This window comes from Carcharodon carcharias, chromosome 8, assembly GCF_017639515.1.
Source record: "Carcharodon carcharias isolate sCarCar2 chromosome 8, sCarCar2.pri, whole genome shotgun sequence".
Lineage (NCBI taxonomy): Eukaryota > Metazoa > Chordata > Chondrichthyes > Lamniformes > Lamnidae > Carcharodon > Carcharodon carcharias.
In genome coordinates this window covers 123,978,408-123,990,531 of record NC_054474.1, presented here as the reverse complement: position 1 = coordinate 123,990,531, position 12,124 = coordinate 123,978,408, and the positions used below count along the sequence as shown (strand labels likewise).

Sequence of the window (12,124 nt, the reverse complement as noted above, 5' to 3'; positions counted from 1 at the left end):
ATCTGCATGCTAAGTTGCCTAAGATTCTAATACCCTTTTGGGGAGGCAATCTGCCCAGTCTGGCCTACACATTTCCAGACCCACAATAATGTGTTGACTTAGCTGCCCTCTGAAGTGGCCTAGTGAGCTGGTTTATGGCCAATTAGGGATGGGCAACAAATGCTAGCATAGTCAGTGACAAACATCCCATGAAAGAAAAACCAGGAACATGTGAACACATGAACAATTCAAAGATAAATTATGCTGTGCTAATTTAATGGTCAAACATGATTTATTTTACAGGAGCAATCTCCATACAAAGGTTTCAGAACATTAGCAATCAAACAGCTCAGATGTGGATAGTGACATTGATGAAATTGCCAACAGAACATGAAGTGTTTACATTCTGCCTGGAGTGCTGGCAGCTATATCTGAAAGCCACTGTCTACCTTTGCAGAAGTGTGGAAATGAGCATGCTTTGCAACACTGGGGCTGCCACTTTAGAAAATTCAGACAAGTCAGTGGGTAGGTTCACTGCCTGAATTGGACTGCTCTACTGAGCATAATGTTAATAGAAAACATTGAAAAAATGCAAATAAGATTTCAGAAAGTATTTTCTGCCCAATTTACAGGATGAACTTTGACAGTCCACTTAAATTTGACTGTTGGACATTAAAAAATGGCAACCCTACTGAATAAATACACTAGCAACCAAATGAGGTCAATTGAAATCTTCTGCGTCAATACAGTGGCACTGATTCATACTAAATCAAAAATACAAACATTTTACAACTTTTCACTTTCACAATGATTAACATCTGGCCAGAAATAGAGGATGTCTTAAAAATGATACCCTCCTTTAATGAAAAGCAACATTGTGGATAAAATTATATTTAGACTGTAAGAAATGTATTCCACGATGAAAAGGCAATCAGTCTTCTGGAGACAGGCCAGTGTCTCTACTTTAAAGATGCTCTGCTTATACATAGCAGGACCAGGTTAGTTAGGTTGGCAGTCAATCTGCATCCTAGTGACAACAGGTACCACTATAATGTTATAGGGGTTCTGTATCAAACCTCCAACCTCAATTAAATTTGCTCAAAGACAGGTCCAATATGGCAGACCCGATAGCAACTTACTGGGGGAAAATCTTACTAGGACTCCTCCCTCCAAGAAAAAAAACTACAGTTTCAAGGGAGAAGACTAATACAACCCATACGTATTGCATGTATACAGTGATTCCAATTGTACAAGTCAATGCTGCAGATACCACCAGGAGGTTACAACTGAAATTTTATACAGCTTAAGATAGAAATGCAGAACATATGAATAGTGTGAAGTATAGGAAGAAAAGGACATTAGACAGGTCTCTGCAAAATGAATAAATTCTTAGCTGACCACAATACTGTTTAGGCAACCTCTTCATCCTCCTCAAATTCACCCTCTTCCTCAGCTGTAGCATCCTGGTATTGCTGGTACTCAGATACCAGGTCATTCATGTTGCTCTCAGCCTCAGTGAACTCCATCTCATCCATGCCCTCACCAGTGTACCAATGCAAGAAAGCTTTCCTCCGGAACATGGCAGTAAACTGCTCAGAGATGCGTTTAAACAGCTCCTGAATGGCTGTGCTGTTGCCAATGAAGGTGGCAGACATCTTGAGGCCTCTAGGTGGGATGTCACAGACAGCTGTCTTGACATTATTGGGAATCCATTCAACAAAATAGCTGCTGTTTTTGTTCTGGACGTTCAACATCTGCTCATCCACCTCTTTCATGGACATGCGGCCCCGGAAAATGGCAGCAACGGTCAGGTAACGGCCATGGCGAGGGTCACAGGCAGCCATCATGTTCTTTGCGTCAAACATCTGCTGGGTAAGCTCAGGTACTGTGAGGGCACGGTAATGCTGGCTACCACGGCTGGTCAAAGGAGCAAAGCCTGGGATGAAAAAATGCAAACGGGGGAAGGGGACCATGTTCACTGCTAGTTTACGCAGGTCAGCATTCAGCTGACCAGGGAAACGCAGACATGTTGTTACACCGCTCATAGTGGCTGACACAAGGTGGTTCAGGTCACCATAAGTGGGAGTTGTCAATTTAAGGGTACGGAAACAGATGTCATACAGTGCCTCATTATCAATACAGAAGGTCTCATCAGTGTTCTCCACAAGCTGATGGACAGACAGAGTTGCATTATAAGGTTCTACTACAGTGTCTGACACTTTTGGTGAAGGCACAACGCTGAAAGTATTCATTATTCTGTCAGGGTATTCCTCACGAATTTTACTAATAAGGAGTGTGCCCATGCCAGAGCCAGTACCACCACCCAGTGAATGGGTGAGCTGAAATCCCTGGAGGCAATCACATCCCTCAGCCTCCTTCCTCACCACATCCAGAACAGAGTCGACCAGTTCAGCTCCTTCCGTGTAGTGACCTTTGGCCCAGTTGTTGCCAGCACCACTTTGCCCTGAAATAAAGGATGCCATGTTTTTACTAAAATAATGTTTGCAAAACTACAATGTGGTCTAGTTTTAACAATGCAGTGAATACTTGTACACAATTTACACTTTAATTTATATAATGGTGGATAAACATTTATGCACAAGGGGATGACAGCACTTTACAAACTAGGTTTTCTACAATAGTTACAGTTCATTGGCTGTAGGGGTCTTTGAGACATCAAGGCAGTGACTATATAAATAAATGCCCATCTGAAGGCTAACCAGCCTAGAGTTTAGCTTTGAAGTGATTAAGCCACTGCAATGTTGGCTTTCAGTAGCACTATGCCATTTATTCAAGGATGGGAGCAACAAGAAAACAGCTGAGGTATCTGACCTAATGTAGATGGTCAGGATGCTGGGTGTCCAGCATGACTCAAATTTGGAGGTTGATAGGTTCCTGAAAAGCACATTGTTACAGCCTGAACAAGTTTACTGAGGAAAGGGAGATCATCCAGTAGAACAGGGAGAGGAGACAGAGCAACAAGAATCTTGTCAAAGCACTAAAAACATTTATTTTAGTATGGAACACTGCAGGTGGGCAATGATGAGCAAAACTATAGTATGTGCAGCAAGTGCCAGTCAAAGTGGAAGGGGAAGTAGAACTCTGCCTACAAAGCTGTTGGAAACAAATTCAATGATTTCAAAAAGAAACTGGATGGATACCGAAGAAAATAAACAGGATACTATCATTTGCATGTACAGGTTAAACTTTAAAAAATTTAGTACAAATGGTATACATTCCATTAACCTAGTGTGAAGTGCAATTCAGCTTCTCTGGATGAAGCAACCTATTGTTTACCCACCCATACAGAGATGATTCAAATATAGCATTTTAGCATGACCTCCACTAGTTGAGACCTGTAGCTTGATAAAGAGCTACCAACCAGTCCCAGCTATTTACACAAATTTCACTTACCAAAAACAAAGTTATCTGGCCTGAAGATCTGCCCAAAGGGTCCAGAACGAACAGAGTCCATAGTACCAGGCTCCAGGTCCACAAGGACAGCACGAGGCACATATTTGCCACCTGTTTGGAAATTTGTAGAGGGTTAGACTATTTAAAAAGTAACTCCAATCTAAAAACAAATGTATGTTTAAAATCATTAGATTGGTACCTGAAGCTTCATTGTAATAGACATTAATTCTCTCCAATTGCAGGTCAGTGTCACCATGGTAGGTTCCAGTGGGATCAATGCCATGTTCATCACTAATAACTTCCCAAAACTGAAGGAGGAAGATATCAGATGTCAAATTTATAAGTTTGGGCCAGTACATGTCAGATCATAATCCTTGCAAATTATTTCAGGCTGAGTAAGCTGCTTTCACCACATCTCACTTCATATTGCAGAATCCCTCCTATTACCAAGATACGTTTGGTAGTACAGTACTTTAGTATTGCTAAAAAAGACATGTCTAAGCTTTTCATTTTGCACTCATCAGGACACTTGAAAGAATAAATACAAGGGAAAACAATTTATACCGTATGTGAAGAGAATGCTGATTGGTTGGCAAGTGACATTGCCATGGAGAATGCCAAGAATTACACTGAACCAATTTAAGAGTCAGTCAGGCTCACTGGCACATTTGTGTACTGGAAGCTTCATATATTAGCACACAGGGCCCTGTTCTTTGCAGACAGAACAGTACATATTTTGTTTAACTGAAACAAGTGCAATATAAGTGACAGCCATTTGCTGACTCATTCCTCAGGGTCAAGCTGCCTGGTTTAAATTTCAATGCTTGGCAGTTAACTGTCAGTCACCAGTGGTGCATTCCCCAGAGTAATGCCACTTGCCAACCAATCAGCACTTCACATAGTATAAATTGTTGTTTTCCTCTTATATTGGTATTCTTGCGAATGTCCTGATGAGTGCAAGAGAAAAAGCTTCAACATCTTTCAGCACCCACTGACTTAGAATATTTCATTTGTGCTGCATAGCAATTACTTTGCACTGATGAGAAGAACTGCATATATGTGGGTGAATGTTTCATTTTCACTGATTTTCATTTTCACAAATTCATTTTCACTGATCTTCCCAAATATCTGGATGTTAGATGTGAACAATGAAAACTATTTCTATAATATAAAAGCAAAATACTGCTTGCTGATGGAAATCTGAAAAGCAAATATTGCTGGAAAACTCAGGTCTAACAGCATCTATGGAGAGAAAAACAAGTTAATATTTTGAGTCCATCTGACTCTTCTTCAGAACAAAAGTGGAGTAAAAGATATGGTGAAATATATACTGTTAGGGGGGTGGGACAGGTAAAGCTGCATAGAAGACCAGCAATAGGTGGAGACAAATGAGGGACTGCCAAAGACGTCAAACAAGTCGAAGGGGTATTGATGGTGGTGACACTGGCTAAAGGAGGTGCTAATGGTGACATTAAGAGTAGGAAGCAGGGTGAACAAGTGACAGATGGCCCTAGTGGGGGGTGGGGTAGGGGAGGGGACAGTGTGGGAGATAAGATAAAATAGGCTAAAAGGCAGGGATAGAAAAAGGAATGGAAATAAATTTTAATAGAAATGGTGAGGGAAAAATAGGAAACCATTTCTATCCTCTGGGCAAGTTCTCTCTGTCCACTGCCAGTAAAAGGACAACTCTTAGTTGAAGGTTGCAGCTACCTATTGTTGAGTCATGACTGAGTCACAGCCATGTTAAAAGAATTATTATTAACCCAAGGCTAGCTGTTTTAACAGGAGAAACCAAGCCAATTCAGATTGTCAGACTTTTAAATTAAGGGGGTTTACCTTCCCTCAGACAGCTCAACTCATTTATTCAAGGACTGGCTGAGCACGAGATCAGAAAACCCTCAGCATCCTAAGCAGAGATATACTCTCTTATTGCTGTCCAAATGAGGGCTGAAGGATAAACAAGGTCATTTGAATTTACCCCCAGCATTCTCCCTCTTCCTGTGAAGCACAAGACTGCTGACTCATTGTCAAGCAACTCAAACAGGAGAGCAGCAGGAACAGTGAACCATCTTCAGTTGTGGGGAAGGGAGCAAGAGAAGAACTGCAAGGGGCAGATTCCAGGACATACCAACAGTCGCTGAAATGCACACAGCAACATTAGGACAAACTTCTCCAACCAAGAGTTAGTTCCAAGCAGTAATCTCAAATTTATTGTTTTACAAGTAATTACTTAAAGATTCTACTTTCTGGCATATTTAACAATTGGTATTCCTTCACAAACTGGAATCCTTGTAATGGAATGATAACTAGCTTTTGCTGTACCTGTACCAGCACAAACTTGAACAGGATTGGCACAGTTGAGATTATGCAAAATTCACAAATATTCTTAAACCAGCTCAAGGACAAATTAGTAATTATCACCTCAGCAAAATGAACCATTTGCCCTTTACCTGCTCAATTTCACTAATATTCAAAACTTCATTAGAACTATACAAAGTTCACTCCGACACTTGAATCCCTTTACAAAAACAAAAATACCTGGAAAAACTCAGCAGGTCTGACAGCATCTGCAGAGAGGAACATAGTTAACGTTTCACGTCCATGTGACTCTTCAACAGAACGAAAGGAAAAGTAGAAAAGAGGTGAAATATAAGCTGGCTTAAGGGGAACAGGTAGAGCTAGAGGGCCAGTGATAGGTGGAGATAACCAAAAGATGTCATAGACAAAAGGACAAAGAGGTGTTGAAGCTGATGATATTATCGAAGGAATGTGATAATAAAGGTACAGATAGCCCTAGTGGGGGTGGGGGAAGGGATCAAAATAGGCTAAAAGGCAAGAGATAAAACAATGGATGGAAATATATTTAAAAATAATGGAAATAGGTGGGAAAAGAAAAATCTATATAAATATTTGGAAAAAAGGGGGATCGGAAAGGGGGTGGGGATGGAGGAGAGAGTTCATGATCTAAAATTATTAAACTCAATATTCAGTCCGGAAGGCTCTAAAGTGCCTAGTCGGAAGATGGGGTGCTGTTCCTCCAGTTTGCGTTGAGCTTCACTAGCACAATGCAGCAGACCAAGGGCATGAGAACAGGGTGGAGTGTTGAAATGGCAAGCGACAGGGAGGTCTGGGTCATGCTTGCGGACAGACCGAAGGTGCTCCGCAAAGCGGTCACCCAGTCTGCATTTGGTCTCTCCAATGTAGAGAAAACCGCATTGGGAGCAGCGAATGCAGTAGACTAAATTGAGGGAAGTGCAAGTGAAATGCTGCTTCACTTGAAAGGAGTGTTTGGGCCCATGGATGGTGAGGAGAGGGAAATAAAGAGTGTTGCACCTTCTGTGGATGCATGGGAAGGTGCGGTGGGAGGGGGGTTGAGGTGTAGTGGGTGAAGGAGGAGTGAACCAGGGTGTCCCGGAGGGAGCGATCCCTGCAGAATGCCACCAGGGGGGTGAAGGGAAGATGTGTTTGGTGGTGGCATCATGCTGGAGTTGGCAGAAATGGCAGAGGATGATCCTTTGAATGCAGAGGCTGGTGGGGTGATAAGTGAGGACAAGGGGGACCCTATCATGGTTCTGGGAGGGAGAAGAAGGTGTGAGGGCAGATGAATCCCTTTACCTTATCATCTGTCTCCATTATGGATATGGCTACCTCTATCCCTCAGGGATCCAAATTCCCCCTCGCCCCTTTCAACCTCAGTTCCTTCTTGCTCACTCTAGAACCACCCCCTGTCCAATACTCCTGCCCAACCTCACCCTATCCAGGATTGTTAATTGTATCCTATCCCCTATCATCCCTGTGCATTGACCAATGTTGGCTCCTGGCCCCCAACATCTCCCAATTTACACATGTAATCACCTTTACTTCTCACTAGAATTCTGTTCTGACTCTAGCCTTCTGCAGGAAGGAAGAATGACCCCATTCCTCCTTTTACTTCAGCCAAGCACCATAATTCACTGCACACCCACACCCTCTCTCTTGCCCCCATCCTGAGCTCCTGGTAGCTCTTAAGGTCCTTTAGCTTAAAGCTTTTTATTAAATCCTATACACCCAAGGCCTCCTGAAATGTTTTTGTAGACTAGGTGCTACATTAATAGCATTAGTTGTTGAAAAGCTCAATTGAGCCAGTTTTTTGCCAACCGATTACTGGCACATAAGGGTCAACCTCTTGGTTGATCTCTGGACTGCCTCCAGCATTGTTTCTCAGCAAAGGTGCAAGCTGGTGAGGACTGTCTGGGGAAGAATTGAGTCAGGTGTCATCAAAACCTCCTGCCTGACTTGTAATCTGCTGTTCTCATGTGGCACAAGTGCCAAACTTAAAAAATGCAGAACAGCTTTAGCTGTATTAGGACTTGAAGGTCTCAGTCATATACATATATACACATCACCATGGAATGTGCACACCATTTCCCCTGGCTACTATACTCATTTGCATTAAATTTCATCCATCATTGTTCTGGCTCCCTCTAATTACTTACTGTTGCTTTAATTCCACTGCCCTTAAGATTGTCATCTGCAAAATTGACAACATTGTATTGAGTTTTTGAATCCAGGTCATTATTGTAAATTAAAACTGCACTGCTCAGAATCTTGGGTCAGCCAAGTTGGTACTCCCCACCCTCATCTTCTAATGTTCAGGTTAATGTATATTAATCAATTCTACCCAATCCATGATTTAACCTGTCCTAAGGTGCATTCACCCTATATTCCTCCAGATTTATGCTTAAAAATACCCTCATTAATCAGCCAGTACTAATAAAGGACAGCCTGCTTGCTATCACTTCACCTTTTACTCAAACGCTCCCCATCAACAAAAACTTGGCAGCTTGAATGTATGATGACCACTAAATAATGACAAATCTCTACTAGGCTGAACAGCCGGACAACCGATACAGGATATTGGCATAATATGCTCAAGTCAGAGAGCATGTACTTCTCCTAATATCTAGAAAGATTGGATATGAGATAATGCATCCAAAAATTGGAGATATTCTGATGTCCCACCATTCTCCATAAGTCACTGACAGCAATGAAGTGGGACTCAAACCTTTCTAGGATGTAGCCTTCTTCAGAGTCACTTGTGTTTTCTTGGCAATGTTTGAATGCATAACTCAACTTCATCCCCTTTACAATTCAGATTTCAGTGACTGGCTGCCCCATGTGACAAATCCTGCAGATGTTAAATCTTGCATTCTGGAATGGCCAAAGTAGCAGTCAAATGACAATGTCACCAGTTCTTCATTAAACCAAGAGATCATCTACTATAACCTGTAGTTTAGTGTTGTGGTAACTCCAAGGTAAGGTTTACTTCCTAGCAATATAAAATGACTGAGCAAAGTATCCACATTACTATTCTTCTTCTCCACCCCACATCAAATGAATGGGAGTAAAAATAAAATGGTTGTATGGCTAACAACTAAAGCCAGAGCAAATTCATTTTTAATGTTATACAGAATACTATTCACAAGACCTGGAGCCCTGCTCACTTCCACCATGGTAAGGCAGTGTGGATGCATTAGCTTATTAACTTGAGGTCCAAGTGGCTAAAGTCCTAGAAAAAGATTTGTCATAAATAAAGCACGAAGACGACTGCAGTCACTATATTCTCTATCAGTATATGATTTAGTTAACTGATTTGATTTATAAACACCAATTTTAAAATGGAACTAGAGAATGCAGAAGTTTGAGAATGGGCCACTTCCTCACCTTCCAAAGTATCTGGAACTCTCATCCCACTCAATAGCATCTCATTTACAATCCAGATTTAATTGACCATCCTAAAGGTATTTAAATTATTAAACCAGTGCTTGGGAGAAATTGACCCAATGTGATATCTTTCAAAAAGCTGGTGCACTGACTTTGAAATATATCGCCATTCCTTCACTGTCATTGGGTCAAAATCCTGGAACTGCAAACAGCACTGCGGGTGCTCCTACACCACACGGACTGCAATGGTTCAAGGAGGCAACTCACCATCACCTTCCCAAGGGCAACCAGAGATGGGCAATAAATTCTGGCCTAGTCAGCAAAGCTCACATCCCATGAATGAAAAAAGATTATGAGCCAAATGACTTCCCTTCTGTGATTATGATTCAAACAATGAGAAAATCTCAGTTCTGTACATTATATAGAAAAGTGTGTCACATGACTTCCAAATTCAAGGGAAAGTCCAAGGGTGCAATATTAGTCAAGTGACAAAAGCAGAGCTAACTAGCTGGCAATTTACTTCAGCATCGTCAACAGTCTTATTCCATCCAGATAGCAATGACACAGCAGGAGTATCCAACCTATGCTTAGATTATTGATAATTATCACATTGCCACCATAGGAGCTTGCTGTGGGAAAATTGGCTGCTGCACTTCCCTTTTTATAACAATAGCTGTTCAAAATGTGGCAGGGCTCCCAAGATCCTGAAAGGCACAATGTAAATGCTATCCTTATACCCTGGATCCCCCATTCAGAAGCAGAGATTTGATGCAGCATTCAGTTGGTGAGATTCATTTGTAGTGCGGCATTTCCAAAAAATGCAGAACTAGGAGCTAGATTTGAACTGTTTAGTGCCAGAGAATGCAATCTAATTAAAGTCAATGAAATTCAGAAATTTAAATTAATCAGGTAATTATTAAAATGACCATGCATTGGCTTAACTGCTGAATTTCGTCAAAATCATAAAATCCATTAACTATGAGTAGCTTTAGTTTGGCTCTGCACAGGGCAATCATATTAAAGTAGGTAGAAATCTTGGGAGAGATCAGTCCATTAAACAACATTTCAGAAAATGGAGAGATCACTTAAAAATGAGGGCCAATCATTAGATGAAAGGAAGGATGTGATCGTCATCCTGCATCACCTTCAAGAGGAATGGCATATTCATAATCCACCTGCAAAGGCATGGATCTAGCATCCCTATTAAAACACGCGTACCAAATCCCTCTTAATATTCTCCAATTTTATGGATTAACACCTATTTTATTGAAGTCTCTCTTCAATAAACCCAAAGCTACAGGCCCACCCTTTTAATCTAATTTTTGATAAAATTCCACCATTAGCAATGAACCTGCTTGTGAATTAAGGAGCCAACTTTCTTATTTCCCAATGTAATTGATTAAAACCTCCACAAGGGGGTAAATCCTACCTTAAACATTAGGTTATTAATCAAGATATTTTTTACTGAAGAGCCTCATTCTCATAAGGGAGGTGCCCTATTCTTCGTAATCCCGACACCACTGAAAATCCAAAAAAAACCCGCAGCCTTCTCATTTCCCGTTGTAATTATAAAGAGTCCCATCTTTATTCCGGTTAAATTTAATCTCCCTTCAAAAGGAAGGCGCCCTAAACCCCTTATTCGGATTTAAATTAATCAGCCTCCCCTTTCCAAAAATAAACCCTTTTCCTTCTTAATCGACACCGTTGATAAACCGGAGTCATTAAAAGGCGTCTCAAGCGCATTAAAACACCCCAGAGACGACCCAGTTTTCGTCATCCTCGATACGGATGCTGCATTAATGAGAATCGATCAATAATCTACATAAACCCAGCATTCAGCAGCTCGCACGCTGGGGAGAGGCCACCACGCCTCTCCCGCTTAGACTCTATCCCGCGCCCCGGCAAGCCCCGGGCTCCCTGCAGAGGCCGGGGAGCCGCCCATCACCCCCACCCCCCCCCCCCCGGTTTACACGCAGCACAATCAGGGAGTGGCGCTGCAGGGCAGCTATGCTGAAAAATGCGGCGGCGGCGTCGGCTCGCAGTTAGGCCGCACGGCCAACTCGGCGGCTCACCCACACGAGCTCAGCCCCTAACACCACCCACCCACACCCGCCCCACACACACACACCTTGGCCCCGATCTGATTGCCACACTGGCCGGCCTGGAGGTGCACGATCTCTCTCATCCTGGCTGCAAGGATTTTTTTTTTCTCTCTCTCGCTCTCTTCCTTCCGCCACGGAGCACAAAAGAACGAGACGCGCAAAGTGTGCCGCTGCGGTCGCGCAGCGCCTTATGTAACCGCTCCGCTCGGCCCGCCCCCCAGCCGCCCGGAACCTGCCCCCCATTGGTCGGGCGGGCTATCCGTCAAGCTGCCGCTCCCTTTGCACACGAGCTGCGCTGTCAGCCACTGGCTCCTCTCCTATTGGCTGCGCCCTGCTGCCTAAGCCTGAACACAGCATCCTGCCGATGGCTGCATTATGCCATTTAGCTCACATTAACCTTTGCAGCATATGCGAAGTACAACACACAAACAGATTGCAACAGCCACACACGTCTGTCTCCTTTTTTAACTGCAATTTTACATTTACAGATATTTGCTTTATATTCTTGAGCTACTGAGGGACAAATACATATTAGACGCATCTCACTCTCAGGTCTAATCCAATGATTGCAGCCGATTCATCCTTTTTCATGCACTATTTCCCCTGTTAAAAATATACTTCGCAGCTCTGACGTGCCTCTCACAACCAGCGGACATCTCAAAGCGCTTTACCGTCAATTAAGTACTTTTTGAAGTATTGTAATGCAGGAAACGCAGCAGCTAATATGCGCAGAGCGAGCTCCCACAAACAGCAATGTAATAACTAACAGATAATCTGTTTTTATGATTTTGATTAGGTGATAAATTTTTACCAGTACATTGGGGTTTACTCCACTGCTCTTCAAAATAGTGCTATGGGATCTTTCACATCCATGCGAGCAGGCAAATGGGATAGCCTTTCTCATCTGAAAGACCGTGAAGCACTCC

At 42.5% G+C, this 12,124-nt stretch overlaps 1 protein-coding gene across 1 annotated transcript; it reads right to left on the bottom strand.

Annotated features, from left to right (window-relative positions):
- Nucleotides 1–252: 252 nt before the first annotated feature.
- Nucleotides 253–11,384, bottom strand: LOC121281127 (tubulin beta chain-like). The gene is made up of 4 exons (XM_041193834.1): nucleotides 11,225–11,384; nucleotides 3,593–3,701; nucleotides 3,394–3,504; nucleotides 253–2,443 (listed from the first exon to the last, which is right to left on the bottom strand). Exons 1-4 carry the CDS (start codon nucleotides 11,279–11,281, stop codon nucleotides 1,389–1,391), a joined length of 1,332 nt encoding a protein of 443 aa, XP_041049768.1. The 5' UTR covers nucleotides 11,282–11,384; the 3' UTR covers nucleotides 253–1,388.
- Nucleotides 11,385–12,124: the final 740 nt, after the last annotated feature.